The following is a 25,344-nucleotide window of genomic DNA, read 5'->3' as shown; positions in this document are numbered from 1 at the left end:
CACCAAGGCATCGCTCCCGTAGCCTGAGTCTTTGCGCACTCGCTCCCATATGGCTCGTGTGCTTGCTCCCCCTGAGTATGTTCCCCAAGGGCTTGTCTTTATTATTATTATTATTAATATTAAAATACTCCTCGGCTCTCATTGGCGCCTGGAAATCGCCAGGAATTGGGCCCAATAAGGCTTCGGCGCAGGCGCTAGCTGAGAACCCCACCCCTCTCTACGTCATGTACCGGTACGCATGCGTGCAGTGTCTGCTGACACCTCGCTTCCGCCCTTCCCTGGGCAGAACTCGGCCTTCAGGGAGGTCACGCGCCTGCGCTGCTCAGCCGCGCCCCGGAAGCGTTTCCCGGTGCTGCTTCCGGCCACCTCAGCTCGCTCCGCACCTCAACATGTCGGGCGCGGCGGGGTCGGGCGCAGGCGGCGCGGGGGCCGCGGGCTCGGTGGGCTCGGTGGTGCGGCGCTTCCTGGCCGAGTACGGCAGCGGCACGCCGAGTCGCCTCAAGGTGCTGGACGCCTACCTGCTCTACGTGCTGCTCACCGGCGCGCTCCAGTTCGGCTACTGCCTCGGCGTCGGCACCTTCCCCTTCAACTCCTTCCTCAGCGGCTTCATCTCCGCCGTCGGCAGCTTCATTCTCGGCGGTCAGTGCGGCCCTTGCGCTCGCCTCGGCCCCTGCGCGGTTTCCCCTGGCAGCCAGGGCATCCCCGTGGCAGCCGCTTTCGGTGGTTTGTGGGGACAGGACAAGGGGCAATGGCCACAAAATGGAGCACAGGAAGCTCCGCACCAAGATGCAAAAGCACTTCTTCACGGTGAGGGTGACGGAGCACTGGAACAGGCTGCCCAGGGGGCTTGTGGAGTCTCCTTCTCTGGAGATATTCAAGGCCCGTCTGGACACCTACCTGGACAACCTGCTCTAGAGATCCTGCTTAGGTAGGGGGGATGGACCTGATGATCTCTTGAGGTCCCTTCCAACTCCTACGTTTCTGTGGTTTTGTGATTCTGCTCACTCTCCGTAGCGATGTCTTAAGGTCTATTGGCAACCTGAGAGCCCCAAGCAACGTGTCAAGCCCCCTGGAGCTTAGAGTTCCCACAGAAATGGACAAATCTCTTTTATTGACCACAGCAGCCCCTTAGAGATCCCCAGACGACCCCCGGCAGGCCAGGGAGCTTCTGCAGCAGCCCCTGAGACTCCCCTGGCAGCTGGCAAGTCCTGGTACTTGGTATTTTTCTAGCAATTCTTCCTGGAAACCGGGAAGTTGCTATAGCAACAATAAAATGTTCTGAGCAATCTGAAAACTGCAGAGTTCCATGCTGCCTAGCAGCCACGGGTACTCCCTGTTAACCTTAAAGCACACAGCTCTGCTCATGCCAGCCTTCAGGCTTGTTCCCCTGCAGCTGCTGCATCTCCTCGAGAGCACCCTCAGCTGTGACCTCTCCCAGTGAGCCAGGCCTGGCGGGCTCACCATGCACCACAGGAGGATGCTCTTCAGCAGTTGGTGAGCCTGCACGGTTCTGCTCATGGGCACCACAAGGCCCAGCTCCTCATCAGCCACAGGGTGTTCCTGCTTCTCCGTGTTGGTCAGGGAATCCTCCCTTTTACCATCTTGTATCACAGAATCATAGAATGGAGTGGGTTGGAAGGGACCTTTATGATTATCTAGTTTCAATCTCCCCTGCTATGGACAAGGACCTCATCCAATAGATGAGGTTGTCCAGGGCCTCATCCAGTCTGGCCTTGAACACCTTCAGGGATGGGGCATCCACAACATCTCTGGGCAACGTGTTCCAGTGCCTCACCACTCTGAGTGAATTCTGAGTGAAGAATTCCATCCTAACACCTAATCTAAATTTCTCCTCTTTTAGTTTAAAACCATTCGCTCCTTGTCCTATCCGCATAAGTAAAAAGTTGTTCTCCTTTTTTTTTATATAAGCCCCCTTTAAGTACTGAAAAGCTACAGTGAGGTCTTCACAGAGCCTTCTCTTCTGCAAGCTGAACATCTCCAGCTCTCTTAGCCTTTATAGGAGAGGTGCTCCAACCTCTGATCATCCTTATGGCCCTCCTCTGGACCTGCTCTAACAGGTCCACATCCTTCTTGTTTTCAGGGCCCCAAACCTGAATTCAGGATTCCAAGTGGGGCCTCATGAGGGCAGAGTAGAGGGGGGACAAACACCTCCCTCGACCTGTTGGCCACTCCTCTGATGCAGCCCAGGATGCAGTTGGCCTCTTGGGCTGCAGCACTGCTGGCTCATGCTGAGGTTTTTGTCTACCAGAATCCCCAAGTCCCTCTCTGCAGGGTTGCTCTCTTGTATTGATGTCTTTCTGTAGCAAACATCCTATGGTGAACCAAAACCCTAGCAATGACTGCTTAAAGATGTTGCTCTCCCATAATGCACCCTAAAAAACACCTTTCTTCCCTGCAGCCCTGCCCAGTGCACCCAGTAGAGTGTTGCTTGCCCCGTTTTTGTGCCTGTCCCATCCTGTTATAAGCCTGTTCCACTCAGGTCTCGTTTGGACACCCCCTGTAGTGCTGTGTGAGAGCTGACTGCGCGTCAGCGCCATGCAAATCCCCTGACAGTGATCTTGTCTCATAAGAAAGATAGAGTTGACTTTTCTGCTGGTGGAACAGTGACCTGAACTGAGGTGGACTGCCCTACCAAGGCTATGCTTCCCACCACGGCTTCTCTTTGTGATCTCTGATCTCTCGTTTTCTCTCTACTATGCAGTTTGCCTACGGATCCAGATCAACCCCCAGAACAAGGGCGAGTTCCAAGGCATTTCACCAGAGCGGGCGTTTGCCGATTTCCTCTTTGCCAACACCATCCTGCATCTTGTCGTTATTAATTTTGTTGGCTGAACTCTAGAAGAGACTGTAAGGTACAGATCCATGGGGCCACAGAAGGGGCAACACCAGCACACATGATTTCTCTCTTTTTGTAGAGTAGGGAAAAAACTAGAAAGACAGTGAAACCAGAAGTCTAGCTCCTAGCTTTCTCCAGGACAAGAACAGTTAATCCATTTTTCTCTACAGTGCTATAGGGCAAGAATTCAGTGGCTTTTGATTTTGTGAATTTATTTTTTGTCTTTCCATGTTTAAAAGGCAGCTTAGCTAGGTGCGTCACAGAAATCTACCCATATTTGTCTTTTATATGAGAAATACGCCTTTATTTCTTGAAGGAGGGTCTCTAGGGGCTGGGACTCCTGGTCTCTGTCTCTCATGGTTGTCCTGTTTGGAGGCCATAGTATGGCTGGTGTCCAAGTTTGAAGTTTCTCAGCAGATGAGAGAAAAGAGTTAAGAATAGGGAGAGTTTGATGCTAGAAAGTGCACAGCATGTTCTGTTGTTACAGTTGCAAAGAGCCACAAGCTGTTTGAAGCTTGTGGTGCATTTTCTCTCCCTTTGCAGATGCATTCTTCATGTTATCTTTCTCTCTTTACAGGTCTCGAATTCCTCTGGGGTTCTGATGTTAAAACCTGTCATAGGGAAGTGTTGTTCCCCATCAGACTTGTAACTGCTTCCATGGTGAGGAAGGGGAAGCAGGGAGTAAAGTTTTTTTCTACAGACTGTCCTATGGAAGGGTGTACTGCCTCATTTCAGTTACTGTAATCCTTTCTTTCAATAAAGCCCTTCATAGTACTGCACACTTTTCCTTGCTAAAGACAAATACAGAGTTTCTTCCTATGCCCAAGTTCCCGCACTCATGATTCCCTGTTTTTCCCTCCTTCTCTCTCTCCCTTTCTCCCTCTCTACCCTCCAGGCTTTTATTTTGTGCCCCAGTTTCTGGGGGAAACTGGAAGCAAGTTGTCATGGAAACACAGATGTCATCTTCCCTTTATCTTATGGAAAGTATGTTGCCAACACAACCCCAGGCTTCAAAGCTGCAGAAAGCTTTGTTTAGACTGTGGTTAGAGATCATGAACGGAAGGAAGCTGGGGGTGTCATTCGGCCATCCCCACCTGTATCCATCTTGGCAACCCTGCCCAGAGCAGGGGGGTTGAAACTAGATGATCTTTAAGGTCCTTTTCAACCCAGGCTATTCTGTGATTACCACGGGCCTTCCCATATCCCTCAGCATCACATGGGGCACAGCTGGATGTGCCAGCTGGGCTTACAGGCTCACTAAGGCTTGGTTTTTCTGCAACCTGAATTGCTGATAAACCCAAGGATGTTGGAAGGGGCTGCCAGGCTGTGTCAGTGTCTGGGACAGAGCTGCGCTTGAGCTGTCCTGGCACAATGGAGAAGGTTTTCCTCAGATTAAACCTTGAAAATCTTTTCTCTTTTAAGGTACTGTGAAATGCTTAATCTCAGTGGCTTTAGCCCTTGAGCATTGCCTTCTCAAGCCTCAGCTAGCATCTGGTTGAAGCCAATTACTTTTTAGTCATGAGGGAAATTAGAGCCCTGCAATGATCAAATTATAGGCACAGGGTAGGATGTTAGCTCTAGCTGTTCCTTCTTGATCATTGGATGAAGAATTAACCTGGGTTACCTTCAGGCTTTAGGCTCTGTCCTTGTACTGATCCTGCTTCATGCTTGCCTTGTTTGGTCAGCAGCTGAAACACTGAGTAACAAAAACATATACTAAGGCTGTGTTACAAAGGAATGCTTGACTGTTGGCATGCAGGAGTTAAAACATGGGGTTCAATAGCTTCAACATCTCAGCATTGCATTATGGTACCTGTTTACCACCTTTTTCCATCTAGCATTTCCAGCTGTGCTGCAGCCATTAAAACCATAGAAGTGTGACATACGGGCCTCCAAATAGTCCTGAATAGTCAGGTATGAGGAAGCAGGGTCTTTACTGTCTTGAAGGGTGTTGTCTGGATCTGTGGTGGGAACAATTCATGCCAGCTCTGACCCACAGCTGCCCAGGCATTAGGCTGGACTTACATACAATGGTGATACCAACTCTGCACTGATGTTAGGGTGCTGGGGACCAGACAGAAGACTTGAAAGCATGTAGGAATTGTAAATTGAGCCACTGGGCTCTTTTTCCTATAAGAAGAGCCCTCTCTGAAACAGGTCTGTGGCAGACAGAGCCAACGAGTTCTCAGGAGGAGGAACGTGCACAGGGTCTCCACTGAAGCAGCTGCTGCTGTTTGCAAGCCACGAGTGCCTCCCTGTGGGGTCTCCGCGTTCGTCTACCCATGCTTTGGCTTCAGGGAGAGCTTGAGGCTGGGGACCTCCTGTGGCCACTACGTGGTGGTGTAAAGAGAGAAGCCTTATTCTGTGAGGTTTCTTTTTTTTTTTTTTCCTTTTTTTTTTTCCTCTGAGTTTTAGTGGTTTTCAGTGCCTCAAGTTACCGTAAACTAAGCCCAAGATTTCAAGTCCTATTAGAGGCACTCCCATGCCTGAATGAGCTTCAACAAGTCTGTATGTGTATTCAAACTCTGCTCCTTAGAAAGACAATACTAGAGGTCCCTGTGTACTATGTAGAAAAAGGCAAGAAGTAAAGTTGCTTCGTGTACAGGGGTATGTTTAGTGAGGGATGACAAGCACAGGGCAGGGTGTTTTCTCCAACAAGACCCTGAGAAAGGGGTCCTACCCGTGGGTCCTACCCATGGGTAGATATTAGGGGGCAGGAGCTGGCACAGGGGAGGGCATAGGTGGACCATGGCACCATCTTCTCTGCCAATATGAGAAGATTTTGGCCTCCCCCATGTTCCTCCTTTGTCTTTTGGGTTGAAAGTGGAAGGATTTTCCTGCATTGAGTCACTGCCTGTAGAAGAGGGTGCAGAGATGTATCAGCACATTCAGAAATCTTACATGCTTCTAAGATCTTCCCCCCTGCTGCTGCCCTCCCCCGCGCCCCCCTCCCCAGTTATTTCTTTTCTCCCCTTCCTGTGCTATGCATAGCTCAGTCTTTCCTGTTGTACCCAGAACAACTCCCCCCCCCACACACCCAAGATAAGGTTACAGTGAGGGGGCAGGAAGGGAGGGTGTCTTAACCTCATTCTGCTTTGGTTTGTGGTCTAACGTCTGCTGTCCTTTTTCACATGCTTCTCCTCCCCGCCACGTGCCACACCAGCACTGCCCCCCACCCACCCAACCCCTGTTTTGCACTCTACTTTACAGAGGAAGAGGTTTCTGCGGTAAGTTGTAGGGGAGTATCAAAAGGTGACCCAGATCTCAGCACTGGCGTCATGGAACTAGTGGTGCATCCTTTCCTGCCACAAATGGGCCATGAGACCCCCCTCTTCCACATCCTGTCTTACCATGTTATTTCCTGCCTTTGCTTTGCACTGTGGTTTTTCTCTCTTGAAATAAACAAGAAACCACATGGGGGGGGGTGAGGGGGAAGCATCGGTTGTGAGAGAGGATCAAAACCCTAATCTCGGAGAGCATCTTTGAACGAGACCTACAAATTCAGTGCTTTGGAGATCACATTTAAGGGTCACTTCAGTCAAAACATGACTTTAGCTATGTGCACATCCCCTCACAGCTAGGAAAGGGTTTGAAATGCAACACAAAAGATTTGAGACAGATAGTAATATTTTTAAAAGTGATGTTAAAGGTAAATGAGTATGGAAAATTTATTTTCCACATCCCTAAAGGTTTTCAGAATGAGGTTAGTCAATTGGAAATGTGTGAACATGGTACTGGTCTTGCTTTGTAATTCAAAAATGGTTTAGGCAGCTTCAGTGAATGCTGTTTCTCTGTGATACAGCAGCTTTCATCATAAGCAAAATGTGAGGTTCAAGGGATGGCTGGAATTTAAATAGCTGGGGGATTTTAGCAGCTGGTTAAAGATGAGAATGACTGTTCTTTCAAGAAAGAGTTAAACAAATGAGTCCCTGAGCATCTCTTCTATAAGATAATCAGACTTATAGACCTGGAATAGTGGAAGTTGTTCCTGGACAGGAGAGGTCAGTAACAGTCACCCAGCAACAGGCCATCTGCGAAGTGGTCGGGTGGCAGCACCACAGCAGGAGCTCAGGGAGACTTTGTTTTGCTGCTGCTCAGAACTGCAGATTCAGATCCCATGGCAGGGGTGCTGATACAGGCTGCACAGAGAGGCCCTCAACATATGAAGCACCAGGACTTTTGACTAAATGCATTTAAGTATGAGCCTTTCCAAAATCGGAGGTCCTTATAATGGCTGTGAATCCACCGAGGTGAGAAACATCCTGTGAGAGAGAATCATGCCACCCAGCATAGCAAGGCTTTTCCCTACCGCTTAGTTTGGGCACCAATGTGAGGTACAAGCAACTCTCAAGATTTGCAGGGAAGTTTTGTTTCCCTCCAAGCACCTTTCTTGTCTCTTCCTCCAGAGGAATCTCTGCTGCTTCAGAAGATGGAGAGGCCATTGTCACAAAAGGAGAACATTTCCTTCCCAGTCCTGACTGTGAGAGCCTGAATTTGGAGACTCAGACCAGTCAATGTCAGTAATGTCATTAATGCAAAGCAGGTACCTTGTTCTCCCGTGAAACTTGAGAACGGGACACTTAGGGGCAGGATATTACAGACTGATATGCTTCCCATAGGAGTAGACAACTGCCTTCAGGAACCTGTACCACTTTCTAGTCCTCTTACTGTTGGCAAGCTGTATTTCACCATTGTCTTCACATAGCACAGTGTTTAGGCTTGGAGGGGATGTGCACGCTTCTGTTCCCCTCTCTAAGCCAGCCACGATGTTCTCCCCCAAACACAGCAGGGAAGTGGATGTCCTGAAAAGGGAGATTGTAGACACTCCCCCAGAGTGGATCAAGCCCATTATTGCAAACAGTCCCTGGGGACCAAGCTGTGTTCTGCTCTTCCTGGCACCCCTTCCCTCCTTCACCCCAAAGGCCATCTCTGATCCTAAAACTTATCTGAAGGGCAAAACAAGTTCCTCCAACGAGAGATACAAAAGACAAACAAGTTTCTTATTATTGGTAATGATTATTTAATAGCAGCCAAAAGCCTAAAGAAATGACAGGTAGACTTTAAAAAATGGCAAAAAGCATTCTTCTGTGATAGAGAAGCAAGAATTTCACTAACTTAAGGACTTCTGGGAGATCTAGCAGCTTTTTTTTTTTCTTTTTTTGGGGGGATGGGGTGGGGGTAGAGGGAGGAATACACCTTGCTGAGACAGCAAAAGACAGAAAGACATGGTGCATAGCACCCTGATTAAGACTCTCTTTGCCATTTCAGTTGCAAATGAATACTCTGAGAAGCAATCTGTTCTTCAGCCAAAAACAAAAAAATAAAGTCATTGGCATGCTAAATGAATCAGATCTGTGGGAGAGCACAATGCGGAGAACTGTAAGCATATCTCTGAGTAGCTTTTTAAAAATGCAAATAAAGCAATTTAGACTATAATGACTCGTTTGATGTACAGAAAACACGATGTGATATCTGTTGCAACAGGAACGCCTGGCCTGAGTTCCCTCTTGCACCCGATGCTCCTGTAAAGATTCTCAGCAGATTTTTCTGGTACTTAGGTCTTCACCAGTTACTTTCATTCCTGTAACAAAAATAAAGATATATTAAATTTGGGGTACAGTCACAACTACATAATTGTAGACCTGAAGCAACATATTAGGTCTTAAAGTCAATGACCATCAAACTTTCACTGCTGGAGAACAGTCAGGTGATGAATCTGATGGATGAGTGCAGACAAGGGAAGAAAAGGTTGTAGGAATAGGAGAGAGAGATGTCTACAGAGAAGACAAAAGTTAAATTTGCGTGTGGATAAGGAAGGGTAAATATCATGTAGCAGAGAAAACAATGATAGGGCCAAGTAATGACTTGCAAAGAATTGGAGGGATTTTACTGGTGGTAGATAAAAGGTGTATGAACAGAGTGTGTAAAATATAGAGTGAACATTCATAGCTAATGAACTGATAAAGGTATTTTCTGTCAGAGGTCTTACCACCCCCTTTGCATACTCACTTTTTTCTTCCACGTAAGGATTGTCATCACCACATTAAAAATTACTGCTTTCATTAAAATTATTTTCAGGCCCAGCTGTGTAAAAGACAGCATGTTCAGGTTTTCATCTGTAAAACCAGGAATGAGAGTCACAAGAGCACTGGGACATCCTGACTTCCAGGCAGACATGAAAATACTTCTTAATGAAGCTGTTCTACTTTGCATGATTGAGTTCGCTTATAGGATACCTAATGAGACAGTGAGCAGGACTATCTCACTGACAGACTGTTTCAAGGGCAGGCTTTCATTCAGCAAACACTTAATTCTGCAGTAAGGAAGACTGCCAACCATCTAGTTGTTAAATAACAGCGTATTATGAACAACAGATGCATGAAGAGTACCTCCTTCCTCTCTCCCAATTCTCTAAGAGGGGCCGTGGGAAAACAAGTTAAATTTTATCCATAGAAAAAAGTCTATCTGAATGTTCTATTATTCTTAGTTACAAAGTCATTTTCATCAGAAAATATATTGATCCATATTGGGAAAGCAAGGAGCAATCATCAAATAGTCATTTGAAAACCTCTCTGAAACAACTGGTCAAATCAGCCAAGTTTACTGATGAGTGTTTTTCTTAAGTAGTGTTTTGGAAACATTTGGCTAACTGTTTTTTGGTGGTTGGTTGTTTTTGTTTTTGTTTTTTTCTCATTTTGTTTTGTTTTTTTCTCTCCCTTTCTTTCAGCAAGGCTGCATATTTGCAAAAGTACAGCTATTCTGCAAACAAGGCTAGAGCAGAGCAGAGGCAGGCTCAGGTCCTTTGAACTAGCACAAACAGCAATTGCTTGGGCTCCAGTGCAGCCTAGCATACTCCCATAGCCACAAGCTGAAGCAGAGCCTGCTCAGTGCACGCATACTGCAGAAACCACTTGCTTATCTTTTGGCTCATTAGGTGTTTGCACACCCAAAAATACAAACAGCTCTTTTGAAGTCTGAAATGCAGCAGACATTCAGTGAAGCTGATGTATCTGTGCCTTAAACCATTATAGGGTGAGCAGTGTCTGTTTGGCAACACCTTGCAAGATCATGTAGGTACCAGCTACAGTGGTCACTTGAAATTACCAATTCAGATCTGGAAGTCTACATCAACCCAATGACTTCCAGCCTTGATATTTAAATCCTGTGTGGCCCTTTAGAAAATTCCCGGTGTGTGGTTTTTGCTCCAACAGGAATTCTGAAAATAGGGAACATTAGCAAAAAAAAAAAAAAAAAAAAAGGGAAGACAGTTCCTTTAATTAAATTTTGCTCCTAAAATGCTGTGTTCATACCTGTCCTGAAGTGTGGTGACATCCCTGTAACACAGACAGTGGAGGCACCTGCAAATAGTAACAATATATTTAATTAATAACAGGAATTGACTTCAGAAGTTCATAAAGATGTCTCTACTTAGAAGAACTGAATTATGGTTTCTAGCCTTTAAACCATCCCATAAATACTCATGTCTGCTATTTTCAGGATTAGCATTTAATATGATCTAATTAAAGTTTAGTGTCCCATCAGACAAAAGAATTTCAAGCTTTATATCCCCCATGGCATGATTTTGAAATCTCTCTGTTGTGACTGTACCAGCCTACTGAAATTTAATCTTGTTTCTACAAAGAAGGCAAAAGAAAACAGATGCAACAAGACAACATTCCTCTAGAGCATGGGAGCATAGTTCAGTACTGCTTGCAGGGTTGGGAGATGTGAACAAGTCCTGTTCATACTGGAGACAGAGAGACCAGATTACCTCTAACCCTGAATGCACATCCAACAGTGACATTACCGCTTTCAGGATCCTTTCCTTCTAATTTTCCAAATCTCTCATGCTCTGCATCACACTCCATTTTATCCTTGTTGGCCCAGTAGGTTGTCAGGTAGCTTGCTTCCTGTTTATTCTCGGATGTTGCCACCTCCACAACAGCTTCAGTCCTACTATTAGCTGCGTTTGATTTAACATTAAGGTTTTCAGGGGCGTAATCTGTGATAAGGCACATTTCCAAATCCTCATCATCTTTAGTGGTCAGCCTGTAGACCGAAGGAGATGGAACAACATCTGAAAGTGGAGGATAGAAGAGACATTATGTGAGATTACAGTCATAGTTCCTTGAATCTTGATGTACAGACACATTAAGTATGGAGGTCACTACATGATTCCAGTGGGAGATTGATCATAAGGACCTTGCGCTAGGACACCTTTAGAAAATGAAGGCATCCACAGTAGATAATGCAGGATCTACATGAGACTTATGTTGTCTGGAAGCCATGGATGGAGGGTTAGACAGGATCTTTAGAGCATCTCAAATGATACTCATGTGGCCACCCATAGCCTAGATGTTGATATCTAACCTAGGCATTCCTCTCTATAACAGTTTGTACAACTCTACTCTGCAGCCTGGGATTCCTTTAGGATCTTGGCCTGAATGCATTGGGGGATGTGTTCTGGGAACAGGCAGAGAGCACTCTCTCTCTTCTTGCTTCACTGGTATGAGAAGTTATGTGTCTGGGGAGGAGCGATCATAATAATAAAATGTTAATAGTATTGCAGTACTCTAATGATGAACAAGTAAAACATCATTAAAGAGATACTGTAGCCAACATGTACATATGGGGCTCTCAGTAGCCCTCTGAATGCACTTTCTGTTGGACTCTATGATCGGAAGTTTGAACCTGAGCTTCATTTTACATCTGTAAACTGAGAAAGGGTTATTGGATAAGGTTCAGAGTTTAGATTAACATTTGCTTAGTCCCTGCTCTCACACCACACTGTTAAGTATTGTAGAAATAGCAAAGATAGATTAGTCCCAGTTGAAGTTGTTTTAATTTCTTCCCTCTGAGAAAATCTAGACTAAAATCTTGGCTTTTAGAAACCACCTCAAAATCTTATCCAAGCACAGGCCCTTGTTCCACCATTGAGAGAAACCGTTCTGATCTGTTCAACTGCTAGCTGGCAGCACCTTAAAGAAATGCCCATATTTAATAATATCACCTCAGAAAAGCCTTATCCACAAAGCCCAGTGGTATTTTTCTCTGAGTCTTCTCCTGAATTGCAGTTCATCTACCCTAGCTTTGTCCAGGCTTTGAAAAACCCAATGAGACTGTCTCTTTCCCAGCAGTGCAGAATATGGTCTAGTGTACGGACTGCCCAGGGAGGTGGCTGAGTCACCATCCCTGGAGGTCTTTAAAAGACGTTTAGATGTAGCCCTTAGTGATATGGTTTAGTGTAGGACTTGTTAGTGTTAGGGCTGAGGTTGGACTAGATGATCTTGGAGGTCTCTTCCAACCTAGACGATTCTGTGATTCTGTGATTCTGTATATTCTGACTCCCCCAGCTCAACTCACCTGCTCCAATACTCCCCATACAATACAGTTATTCTTTTGAAAATAGATTTCAGTGATAGAGTCAGATAAAAAGCTGTATGGTAGACTCCTGTTTAAATAATAATAATAATAATAATAATAGTAATACAGATGAACCAGGATATATCATTACCATGGAGTACAGGGGTACAAAAGAAAAGAGGAACTGATAGATGTTCTTTCTCATAATGAGTGCTCTGCTTTCTGAAGAGCTACTTATGCACCACTCTCCAAATTAGTGGTTTTTTTTCTCACTATCTGTGTTATGCTTTTATCTTGAGCAGGTTATGAAAAACACATCTGTTTCTGCTGGCAGCTTCATTACCTGCTTTGCAAAATGCTCATTTCTCATTCTTGCTCAGAGAGGTTGCTCACTTTGTTCCGTAACTGGAGGCTTTTTCCCAATACGTTCCTTTGCATATTTGCTCAACATTATGAAAGTTTGCAGATAGCAGTCTTGGTAAATATAAGCTACTATAACCACAGCAGTGTGATATATGTTTCATGTTATTGTCTTAATGAGTTGGTGGATGTGTTGGAAACGCTGCATTGATGTCTATTACCTTTATTTGCAGAAAATATTGAGAAGTAAATAACGATGTTCTGAGCCATCCACCCTGCCTAATTTCATCCTTTCTGAAGGATATCTTCTGGGTGGAAGAACAGGAGCTATTTGAGTGCTATTCCACCCAGTCTACTCAGAAAGCCAACTCCAGAAATCAGGAGATTTCAGGGAGAGAGCAGTAGAAGCCTGTTCCAACATCAGATGAAGACCTATGCCTCTTTTTTTCAAACAGGACGCATTAGAAATCATGAACTGGTTTAACACACTATTGTATATAGAGAATTACCTAATTACCCATTCCCTTGCAGACTCTCTCAATTGCTGATCAGACTGGAATTGGTTTGATAGAGAGTCTTTGATCATTTAAAGCTCACAGGTGAATGCAATGGCTTAGCCCATCTGTGTAATAATTGTCTTTGAAAACAAGAAGACTTGAAGAGGCTGCTCATTAACTTCCTGAGAGTCTCTGTCATTTTCACGATATACTTTTCAGGCCTTTTCTTTCAAAGCCAGCATGAATTTTAACTGTTGGAAACTGTTTTCAATTTTATATGCCAGAGATGTAGTTTCTGGAAGAAAAATCAAATAAAGTCAACTCCAAACAAGTACATTATTGAATTAGAGAATAACTATACATGTAGTATCAGCCAAAAAAAAAAAAAAAAAAAAAGATTTGTTTAGTAAGTAAGAAAAAAGTATCCAAAAGAATATCCCTCTCTAAACACAAGTAGAAGATCTTTTTTATGTTGTTACCAGAGAGTCAGAAGAATTTTCAGTCTTATATTTGTGGAATTGCCTCACATATAGATGTGTATTTCACACCAAAATAATAACCTTCCCTAATCACTCTATTTAATGTGTACTTTTAATCAGATAACTTACTTGGGATCACAGATAGCTTTGTGCCATTTCCAAAAATTACTCTCCTAGCTCTGGTATCCCAGACACTGAGTTCAAATCATTAAAATAATATAGTCTAAATCACCTGGGAAATTTCCTCCTGATGCAGTGTGAAACTATGATTTCAACATGAAACCAGAGGTGTCTGAATTTTTCCCTTCAATCTAAGGAAAAAATGCAGACTGGTGTCTGTGTAACAACGTTAGCCCTGTCAGGATAATATTTTCCTTTTCACATTTACTGCATAAACCTTCAAACTGTCTTACAAGACTCCAAAGTTAAGGTCAATGATATGCTGATGACACTAGCCTAAGAAGTTGATGATGCTCTCATCTGCAGTATTCCCAGGCTCCTACTCTGTCTTGGCTAGCATGCTGAGAAATAATCCTGGTTTCATTTTCTTTCAGCCTTCTCTAGTCCCTTCCCTCCTCATCTAGAGGCTATGTTCATTCTCCATAATGACTCCATAATATCTTTCCATAATAGATCTATTTAGAAACACAAACTGGTAGTCACTACTTCCATCTTCATAGCCTGTCCTTCTCCAGATGTTACTCACCTGAGCTGACTTGTAATCTAGTCCCTCTTCTAAAGACAAACATACTGTATCTTTCAGTTTTCCACTCAATAAACCTTTGCAATAAATTCTTGCCTACCAGGTGCATATTTCAATGGCTCCTCATCCAAAATATGTGGGAAAGCTGTCTACTAGAAGATGACGCACAAAGTTAGATGAAACTTCATTATGTATTCTCAGGTTTCTAAAGCATTTTGAAATGTTACTGAGGAGAGGACAAAGACTTACAAAACATCACAAGAAATTCAGTCCCTTTTCTAATAACTGACTGTTCACACTATAGTATCAGGTTATATGAATATGGAAGGGGACTTCACAGTCTGTAAATGTGTTAAACTTGTTATGCAGCATTTGGCAGCATGTGAACTGCGTTGCAGCTCTCTATGCATGACTGCACTATGCTGTGACTACTAAGCCTGTGTAAACTCTTTAGCAACAGAAAACCATAGAAAACATGACAGTCTTCTCCAGCTGGTATGCAGCAGTTCACTACCACACCATAACCAAGCATTCCTTGGATTCCAAGGCAGCACCTCTATTCCAACTGATTTTTGACAGGGGAAGTCTAAAAGAATTTGGGAACGTGCTTCCATGTAACCCCTCGTCCACCTACCCACAAGTAATTACCAATCCCAGTGTTAATATGATACAGAAAGCTCAAACTTACTTGGGATAACAAGAAGTTGGGTGCCAGCTCCAAATGCCAGTTTCACATATCCCTGATTGGCACACTGATGCCAATCACTACAAAAACGTAGACAGATTTTCCCAACTCATACTGCCAATCAGATCATACAGCCATTCTAGAGCAGGGAATAACTTGAGGGAGCAGTGGCTAAGCACATTGATTTAAGTCACTATAAAAGTACCATAGAAATCTAAAAGAAAATAATCAGGAACAGAGGGATGAAGTGAAAAAGTGCTCATTCATTGGTTACAATTGTGTATTGCACTTTGCAGGGCAATAGTAGAATAATATGCTTTTTTTCCATCAGTAATATCACCTAAAATCCCTATTCAGTGTGCCATGTAATTAGGACCATCTCCTGTCAGTCCAACTTTTCTCCTTAACATTTCACTGTTTATTACCCACTTGGCTTGATCATCAGCAAGGTTCCTTTCCTAATGTCAGTTTGTATCCTTCATCACCCCCATAATTCACAGGAATTATCCTTTATTTATCCAGGAAACCTTTACAAGAAATCTTTTGACCGTACTTACAGTTATCTCCTCCCTGGAATTAACAGCACACTGAGATCCTATCCAGATCTTAGAACCTCACAGGGAGTTGCAAAGGTATCTGAGCCTTCTAAATCTTATCAGATCAGGATTCATACACCCTCACTTAGTCAGATAAGTAGTAGCAGAAGTAAGGATTAAGTATGGACTTGTAGCTGTTACAACTTGATAAATCTGGATTCAAGTCCCAGTCATGTACAGAATCCACTTGCAGAATGTGTGGATAATACCATATCTTTAGATCACACTAACCAGCTAAAAGACATCTCAGTTCCCATTCCAACACTAATATTTAAAAAAGTTATGAGTATATTGTTCCTTGATGGGATTCTGCTACAAGCAAAGACCAGATAAAATGGTGATAGTCACAATAAGTAGGTATTTTCTAAGTATTATAGCCATTCTTGTATTTCAGTGCTTGTTCATCAGACACATCATCCATGACTTTGCTTGAAGCCAATGGAAGTTACATGGATTTACCCTTAGAATAGAAGAAATGCATGTGACTTGACAGAAGACCAAAACTGGTTTTTGTCTTAGCTTATTATAGGAATGCAATTGACTGAAGATCATTGTAAGCACAAAGAATAATTCTTGGACAGCTGCCTTGGAATAACTTCAGCCAGTTAGGGTGAAACCTCTGGCTACCATACATTTGAGAACTGCCATTTCCCAGATCTTAATGTGTAACAACAACTAGTTTGCACATTAGGCAAAAAATCAGGATGAATGTACCTGGCAAAACCAGAAGTCTTGTCCCAGATCCAAATGTAAGTTTGTAACCACTTCCGTAGTTACACAATGGCACAGGCCTCTACAATATCCAGAGTGGTATTGAATGGAGCCTTCATCCATGAAATATTTCACCAAAGGAAATCCCATTTATTGGTATAGTTAGACAGAACCACCTATCTAGGACTTTACTTCCATCTGACCTTCTTTTCACATTCCCTTTACGAAGCACTATTATCATGTACTGCATCTTTCAAACTCTCAAACTCCTCTTCTTTAATATTCCCCTATATCATATTTATCCAGTTGCTTCCAGAAAGCCACATGCATCACAAATCTGTTCTTCACCTCATTCCTCAATTGCTTTGTCTCACTGTCACCAGATTCATCTCTCAAAAATAAATACTTTTGCTTCACAGCTCACCTAGTGAATGATGGCGTAGTATAAACTCCATCATCACATTCTCTTGGATTTGCCATCTGGATTAATCAAGAGTGTTTCCAGAGCAAAGTTGCCATTTAGATTTTACGCAGAAATCATGCTTTTTAGTATGTAATTTCTTTGTGGCAGGGAAACTGTTCTACCATTGATCACTGAGCTTTCAGTATGTATTCAGGAAATTCTTGGGTTTTACATTGTGAACAGGGCTAGATCTGGAGCAGTTGAATATAGACATTGCCATAACAGTCAGTTTGGGGATATGCCAGTTCAGGATCTCTGGCAGAGCCCTAATATATCACTATTTTAACTTCCTAATAGCTCCATATTAACTGGAGACTCTTATGTTTTCTCAAAAGTTTTTAAACAGGGTCAGGAGGGTCATCTGAAATATGAGAAATTCCTGCAGAGCTTTTCATAATGAATTGCTTTTTTATATTGCTGTGCATTTTAACTTTCAGAAAAAAAATCTCTTTTAAATGATCTTAAAATTCACCACCATTTTAAGAAATGGAAACACTACTTTTCCAGAGTCAAAAGAAACCAGTTTGACTTTAAATGATCCTAAATGATCTTCAAACATTTCCAAAAACAAAAACAAAACAAAACAAAAAAAAACTGTGAAATTGGTCAGGGGAAGGGTAATGGACAAAAAGGCCCATGTAACATATGTTTGGGAGATTAAATCTACTTGGAGAAAGCAGAAGCTCGGTCAATGATCCAAAGTGCAATTCTATCTTAAGCGATATTAACACCATGACACAGCCCTTAAAAATATGTTGTATGACAGGTTTATAGAGGCTCTTTAAGATACATGAAAACACCTGACTTACAAAGCTGGGAGAGAAAGATGTGGGAAACCAAGTTCTCTTGCTTTTACACCACTATAAATAGGACATATAGTCCTATTTCTACTATACTGGGAAACAACTAAACAAGCAAAGTAACTTTTGAAGGGACTAGAGTACTTTCAAGAGAGATCACATCTGAGAATTCAGACATACCTAGAAAAATGGTAAGTTTCGTTCCAGCTCCAAATACAAGTTTGTCATAACCCATTATTACACTGTGACATTATGCTTTGCAAAATGATGCATTAGTATGCACATATGCTGGATTAACAGTTGTACACATGGCAATGCAAGATGCTTACTGAAATAATCTAACTAATGCAAGTTACTGCCACTTCCTCAGCACATGTAGTAAAATAAACACTTCACATTCCTCTGACTATTTATTCTTCACATTCACTAGCCTAGCTATCACGCACAACCTAATTTGTCACCTGCTTATTCTTTCCTCTGTCTCTACACACTAGCAACTTCTGTCCTTCAGTGCATACATACACAACCTCCAGACTGTTTAGAAGCCTTCTGACTGCTGCTGTTGAGTCCAGCCAGTCAGTTACCTTTCTGCTCTGTTCGCTTGCAATTTCCATCCTCCTTTATAGGTTGCGCATAACATTGTATTAATTAATATTGTCTGGGTTCCACACTGAGGGGGGTGCCACTACCAAACATGGGCTTGTATCTTGCCCTAAAGTCTATACAGTAATTCAGCACACCACTGAAATCTCCCCTCCCTTCTCTCCAGAACTAAGTATACCACAGCAGCTAAGTTGAACAGTGATATGGATACATTTACAAACACAAACAAGCACTCTGTAAGTGCAATATACAGTCAATTTGCCAATTTTAAGAACCAGAGACAACGCGAGTTGCCTTAGATAGCAGAAGAACCTGGATAATATGACGATTTTGAGAAGAGTTGAAAAAAATGCAGAAACATTAAATATCAGAACTTGAATTCATGAAAGTTTGCACCTGAGCTTAAAAAAAAAAAAGAGGGTGGAGGGGAGTAGGAAGTGGGGAAGGGAATATCACAACAAGAAAGCATTTGGAGCCAAACATGGTTAATTTAACTCTCAGTGTCCAAATGCATGCTCCCACTTTGTAGGATTAGCTAGTTTTACCTGACAAAAATTGGCTAAGCATGGTGAAAGCTCTGTATACCAGGTTTTATATAACTGGAAAAATGCATTCACATAAAAATGGATATTGGATCAAAATGCATCATAACCTCACTCACTGGTTAATGTCAAGCCCAGAATCCCTCCTTAAAGAATACAATCCATAGGAGATTCCTGTTGCTAAGGAGCTTGCAAATTAAATTGAGAATGAGATCATAATTAATTCATTACTTAATATCTGAACAAAATCCAACCATCAGTGACACCACTATCTCATTCTTCCTGCAAAACCTAGACCATAATTAAGTTTGCTCTCCATCCCAAGTAGAAAATGAGATTTAACTTCTGAGAAAGCAGAGATAATATCTGAGACACAGGTGAACTATTTTTAATTCTTTTCACTCTTTTCCAATGGAGAAGGAGCAAAAAAAAAAAGTTTTGACGGTCTTCCTCCAGAAGTATTTTTCTTTTCTTAAATAGTTTTTTTTTTTTAAGTAAAAAGTTCCTGAAAAATCTACAGTACTTGAAAATTTGCTTGAGATTTAATTACTAATGAAAAAAAAAAAAAGAAAACCACCTTGAGTTTTCTGATTAAAATGCTCAGACAAGTTTGTTAGTTATGAATATATGCATACACAATATTCAAAGGATGAAAGATTTATTTATTTATTTAAAATTTCATTCCTTAATATTGTGTAGTATGTCTCCAAATTCCAGCAGCTATCATAATTACTAATAAGTGCACTGAGGACCATCTCTATTGTCCTAGAATATCCAGTAGATACTACAGTAACTATGAGTTTATTGTCATTACTTTTGGGCAACAACATGCATCTGAACTGCATTTCATTACTCTTTTAGTGAACATTTACTTTTTTTCAGGTGGACCACTAAACAACTCAGAAATCTTACTTGGTTTTACCATGAGCCTGGTTCCATCTCCAAAGGTTAGCTTGTAGGTATTCAGAGACACACTGTGTTGTTTGCCATAGCAAAAATCTTTGTACACTCCTATCAACCCCAGTCCACGTAAATAATTTTCCTCTGCCCTGATTGCTTCAATAGACCATGAAACTCAGTTTTTCTTCCAGGTTCATATATCATAAGGAAGTGCCATGAAAATAGTATCACTATCTTGGACCAGATTCTTCCTCTATGTGTCACAGAGTATCATGTTTGCTTCATGTCGTATCTTCTGCTAACTCCAAGAAAGATATATTCCTACACAATGAATAATAACTCTGCCCATTTACACTTTTGTATCCATCCCTGTCCTGGTTTCTCAAGAAACAGGAATGGAACACAGATTATGAGCACTTATCCATATATTCCTTTAATTTCTCACCCCACACACTTGGCATGCATTCTTTCTTAGTTCTGTGCCCATTACTCCTTCTTCTTCCTCCTCACGCTGTAGTCTCATTAACACCTAAAGGAAGAGCCACAAGGCAATTACCCTTCCACCTCCATCCCTGACAAACCCAAACCTGCACCACTCAGCAAAGGCCATTATATTTTTTCACACCTCTGTTCTTGTATTTCACTTGTTTTTTTGTTTTTCATTTTCAACTTGCTTTCTTTCCCCAGAATAGATGCATTTCTAGTGCACAGTGATTAAATAGAGTCTCCTACTTCTTTCCAGTGAATAGTATAACATCCCAAATTTCTCTACAGAGCCGCTGTACCATTATTTTTGAAGTTATATTATAGTATCCCCTGTTTTGAGTCCCTCTTGACTCAGTGATCAGACAGCTCACCTGGTGCAACGAGAAGTTTTGTTCCACTCCCCCATGTGTATTTTCCCCATCCTCCAGAATCAGCACTGTGTGACAGGTCCTTACAAAATGGGTCTCTTCATTCAGCTAGGTGGGTGTTGAAGGGCAAGCAACATGGAGGAGGCATGGGATAAACTTTTCAGCCATGTCTCTAGCTCTGAGAAAAGCTGTCAACACCTAATCACATTTCCACAGATCTTCTCCAGCCTCTTTTTGCCAAATACATTTCCCTATGTTCACATACATGGGAATAATTAGCTATGAATACAGTCACCTCGGGTGTCAGAGACTGGAGTATCTACTCCTTAGTTAGCAAGGAACACTGTATGTAGATTCTTTTGTTATATCCAAAATATAATGCCTACTATTAGTCATTGCATATGGTTTCTCAGTATCCGGGTCTTCCCACCCATCCTTCTTTCCTTCCTCATCATCTTTTATTGCTGAAGAACATTGTGTGTGTTCATTACAGCATGATGATTATCTAGCTATTAACAAGTGCTGAGACAACCTTACTTCCATTGTTATCATTTTCCCATGCAATGGTCCAAATACTTACTGCTTTAATGACAGTTTTATACCTTTACCAAAGATGAAGTTATTTATTTCCTGACCCAGTATTCATATAGTGATATGAAGCTTCCCACACAAGCATACACAGAAAGAAAATAACAACAAAAAAACATACTTTCCAAGCCAAATTCTTTGTTTCTTTTTTCTCAATCTACAAGTCAAAGATCATTTTGTCTCTTACTTTCTTAAGTATATATGAATAGTTATTAACACTAATATTTTGAGGAAAAACAGAATTTCAATGATTAAGTAATCTATTAAGTTTCATTGTTTGGTTGTCATTTACAGAAAGTCATAAAGAATTTAGTTTCAACTAAATGTCAGCTGGGATATAGTTTCACACTTCTATTGATGCTGGAAAGAATATACTGGAGTTTTTAAATAGCACTACTATCACCTTTCAACAGATTGAGAACTGTAGTTTGACATACACATGCTTTTTTTCTTTTTTTTTGGGGGGGGGGGCAGGGGGGGGTGAGAAAGAAAGAGAAAGAGATTCAAAACTTCCTTGCATGCATGTTTCTAAATTCCATATTTTGGAGAGGGAAATTTGAGCTTTGATGTTACAGTGGCACTAAGCAACCTATTAACGGATTCTCAACAGTTGACCAGCAAGGTGAGACAACATTGCTGGTCTTTGCATGAGGATAGAGGCAGTGGAGTTTTGTTGTTCTTTTCCAGCCTACAGAGATACAACAAAAATCTAAGCAGGGGAATACACAAAAACATCTGTTTGTGAGTATAGAATGAAAAATAAAAGTCAGCTTACTTTGGTTTATTTGAAGATTTATCCTACATAATAATAATGGAATCATGTTACCTGTAGGACAAAACCCTCCAACATCAATATGTCTTTATCAAGAGCTCAGGGTATCCAACGGTGAAAAGGAAAGAATGAGAGAGCCTGGCAGGATATACCTGCCATCCAGGCATTTCAACTCAGTCAGACCATTGATTAAATAATACTATACAACCAGTAGACAGACAAGATAATAGACAGCATTATGGCTTCTTCAGGCCATTCTTGCTGAGACTTAATATAGGTAATACCTAAATGACACAAAACCCTGCCATTTTGGATGCAATGGAATAATGCATCATTGACCACCAGATCAAGAGGTCACATAGTATTTATCCAGTTCTAGCACAAACAGCAAGATCTATGAGCAGTGACTTAGTGTGTGAAGGTAACAGTCCAACTATCAAGATAAGTGGAGAAGACAACCGCATATCTCTTTGCCCTCAATGACACATTCACTAGCACAACAGCAGATCTTCCATATTTTTCATCTTCTCCTACAGATTATTCTAAATTCAAAAGGAAAAAAATGCCCTTAGTTTAGCATCTTATTTCATTAAAAAAAAAACAAAAAACAAAAAACAACAACAACAAAAAAACAACAGTCTTGTCTACTTGCAATTGTGAATTTGGAGCCAATGTTCACTGTTTCTCTGCCTAGAAAAAAAATGCATTCATACACATTATTTTTCACAAATTCTAGTCTTGCTTGATTCCCATCTAAGGTTTCAGATATGCACCATGAAGATCAGAAAAAAACACTGCACAGAATTTTCTTTCTTTTTCCTCCCCCTTTGATATCGTTAATACTGTGGGCATTTTGAAAAGGCTTTTTTTGCAGGAGAACTATGAGAATTTGCCTCAGCCCAGAGAGTCACAGAATCACTTAGGTTAGAAGGGACCTCTTGAGGTTATCTAATACAACACCAATGTGATTGACAGGGATCCCCAGTACAAGAAAGATGCAGACTTTCTAGAGCAAGTCCAGTGAAGGGCCACAAAGATGATTAAGGGATTGAAATGTCTCACATACAAAGAGACACAGAGAGAGCTGGGATTGTTTAGACTGGAAAAGACAGAGCTAGGAGGGGGAGGTCTTAAATGGGTATAAATGCCAAATAGGAAAAAGCAAAGAAAACAGAACCAGACTCTCCTCAGGGGTGCCTAGTAACAGGACAAGAGGCAATTGGCACAGACTGAAATATGGGAAATGCCACTTAAACCTAAGGAAAAAAAAATAATTGAGGGGATGGTTAAACACTGGAACAGATTTCACAGAGAGGTTACAGAATCTCCATTCTCAGAGATGTCCACATCAACAGAAACTTCTTTTTGTTGACCCTGCTTTGAACAAGGGGCTTGTACTAGATGATCTCCAGAAGTCCCTCCCAAATTCCATGATTTTATGATCCTGTGAACACTAAACTTCAAAAAAAACTCACATGTTGCTTGCTAAGAGCACGTACAAATATAGTTACAGAGATTCAGTAAAGTATGGTAATTTGTTGAGCCATGCTAATAGACCACTAGTAATTAAGCCGTTTAAGATCCCTACTGAAGAAAAAAGGCCTGTTGACTTTACTGGTAGATGTGGTTCAATAGCTGCACCACAAAGCCTTGTTTGCTGGAATGGCAAAAAGGGATGTGAACAACAACATGACCGTGGTCTAGGGTCAGAGTAACTGATGAAAACCATCTTCTTATCGGTCCAGGTTTCCATCTATGGTTTGTTTGTTTGTATCTTTCTATGATACATCAAATGGTCAGATAATGCAAGAACGACTACAGTAACTTAAATCAGTACCATCATCAGCTAACCAATTCCTTTAATTACCAAGTCATGGTGCTAAAAGTCACTCTGCTATTCAAATCTAAATTGACAATAAAAACTGCAAATACACATAAGCATGTTTCTTACTTGGTTTCACAAGAAGCTTTGTTCCTTTTCCAAAGATGATGCTATAGCCAGCATTCACACAATGAAAAACAAGCCAACAAAAACCATCCTTGCAGCCATCACATCCACACCTACAAATGTAGGTTATGTGATCTAATCACAGGAAATTTAAAACAAAATACAGCACTCCCTTCATGGAAAGATGGGGCTATGGGAATTCAAATGCCTAATCAAACTGCTATTCCTCTGTTGGATACTCTTCATCTTGGGATTTTCAAATGAAGGTAAGAGAAGTAAGACAGTGCTTCAAACACATCTAGAATCCATTATATTAGGTGAGAGCAGTGCTGTGGTAATGACCTAACATAATAGAATAAATAAATAAATAAACACTAATTTCCAATTTACTACTGCATATCATGTAATTTATTTTTTTTGCCCATGTTTTTAAGACGGTTAAGACATTTTAGCAAATCAGCTCTTGGTTTCATGAAGGTTGATATATGGAGACATCTTCTTACTCCCTTTTATCCTTCCCCCCCATGTTTAAGTATTTTAGGAGTTATGCATCTGTAAATTTACAATGAGCACACACAAAATTTGGCAGGAATTTGTCAACTTCATTTGGACTTATTTTTAAGCAGGCTTTTTGATTTTTCTCAATTTTAAGTGTTACACAGCAGTGTGGATACAATTCAGAATCAAATGAAACTGAAGCCTAATTCACTGCCAATGTATACTATCTTCTGACCATTCCAGTTACATATATGGGGTCAAATCACAGGTTTATATCTACCTACTAAGATCAACTTTCAGTTTAGTTCCACTTCCAAAGAACAGTTTGGCACCAGAACCTCATATGTCACACAATAATGGGCCATGTAAAAGAAACTTCCTACTTGAAAATCCTGGGAGCTCTTCCTTACCCAGAATATGGGCAAAATAAAAGACAAAAGGACAGAATGGTTTCTGCCCTTTACAACTATGGGCTGGATTAGGATGGTGAAAGGTAATATTGGTCTTTTAAAGCTAAGTGTTTTTGTTTGTTTGTTTGTTTCATTTTCTTTAACCACCTTCCCCTACCCAAAAGAAAAGAGACACTTGAATTTTCTCCAGTGTGATTAGTAGCAGATCCTCTCAAAAACAGAAATTAAAAGTATGTTGATAACACAGCTTGAAAAGGACAGACCAACCCACACCTCATTTTTATACAGCTGTTGTTTTTACCAGATGATGTTTGAATATATGAAGACTATAGGATAAGTTTAAAGGTGGAACTCCCCATCATACATTTTATATACCATGACAGAAAGAATTTTATGTACCATGCAGAAACTATCTGCATTCCTATCCCTGAATTTGGTATTGCATTTTGTTTCAGGCTCATTCATGATAGTCTTCCCTAGAAGACAGCATTCTGTACTTACAAGGTAGCACTGATAATCTTGTTCCAGTCCCAAAATGAGCCTTTCCTCCAGTACCATACACACAGTGCAACATACCCTGCCAAAATCTCACTTAACACAGATGCAACCATCCCCTCCATAAGTCCTAAGATTTATCCAGAGAGAGGGAGGAAAGACGCCCAACTGTCCCTGACTACTTGGGTTCCAGATAAATTTAGTTCGCCTCTAAGAAGTT

General features: G+C 41.5%; 1 protein-coding gene and 1 gene segment (V, D, J or C); one reads left to right on the top strand and one right to left on the bottom strand.

Moving 5' to 3' along the window:
* The first annotated feature begins 339 nt into the window (after nucleotides 1-339).
* Nucleotides 340-3,636, top strand: DAD1 (defender against cell death 1). The gene is made up of 3 exons (XM_066981773.1): nucleotides 340-639; nucleotides 2,723-2,873; nucleotides 3,435-3,636. The coding sequence occupies exons 1-2, from the start codon at nucleotides 390-392 to the stop codon at nucleotides 2,851-2,853; spliced, it is 381 nt and encodes a 126-aa protein (XP_066837874.1). The 5' UTR covers nucleotides 340-389; the 3' UTR covers nucleotides 2,854-2,873; nucleotides 3,435-3,636.
* Nucleotides 3,637-7,853: 4,217 nt separating this feature from the next.
* Nucleotides 7,854-25,344, bottom strand: part of LOC106045971 (T-cell receptor alpha chain constant-like) — a 32,340-nt gene continuing 14,849 nt past the window's right edge. The window contains 4 exon segments of the C gene segment in view: nucleotides 7,854-8,438; nucleotides 8,867-8,973; nucleotides 10,168-10,215; nucleotides 10,665-10,934. Of these exon segments, the coding sequence occupies nucleotides 8,433-8,438; nucleotides 8,867-8,973; nucleotides 10,168-10,215; nucleotides 10,665-10,934 (431 nt within the window).

The sequence above is a fragment of the Anser cygnoides genome, chromosome 22 (genome assembly GCF_040182565.1).
Source record: "Anser cygnoides isolate HZ-2024a breed goose chromosome 22, Taihu_goose_T2T_genome, whole genome shotgun sequence".
Lineage (NCBI taxonomy): Eukaryota > Metazoa > Chordata > Aves > Anseriformes > Anatidae > Anser > Anser cygnoides.
The sequence above is the reverse complement of the archived record's forward strand: the minus strand, read 5'-3'. Positions and strand labels throughout refer to the sequence as shown.

Bases quoted from the DNA above. Each gene is read 5' to 3' on its own strand.
- DAD1 (XM_066981773.1), top strand. From the start codon at position 390: ATGTCGGGCGCGGCGGGGTCGGGCGCAGGCGGCGCGGGGGCCGCGGGC. The intron at 640-2,722 runs GTCAGTGCGGCC...TCTACTATGCAG, and splicing joins CGGCAGCTTCATTCTCGGCG to TTTGCCTACGGATCCAGATC.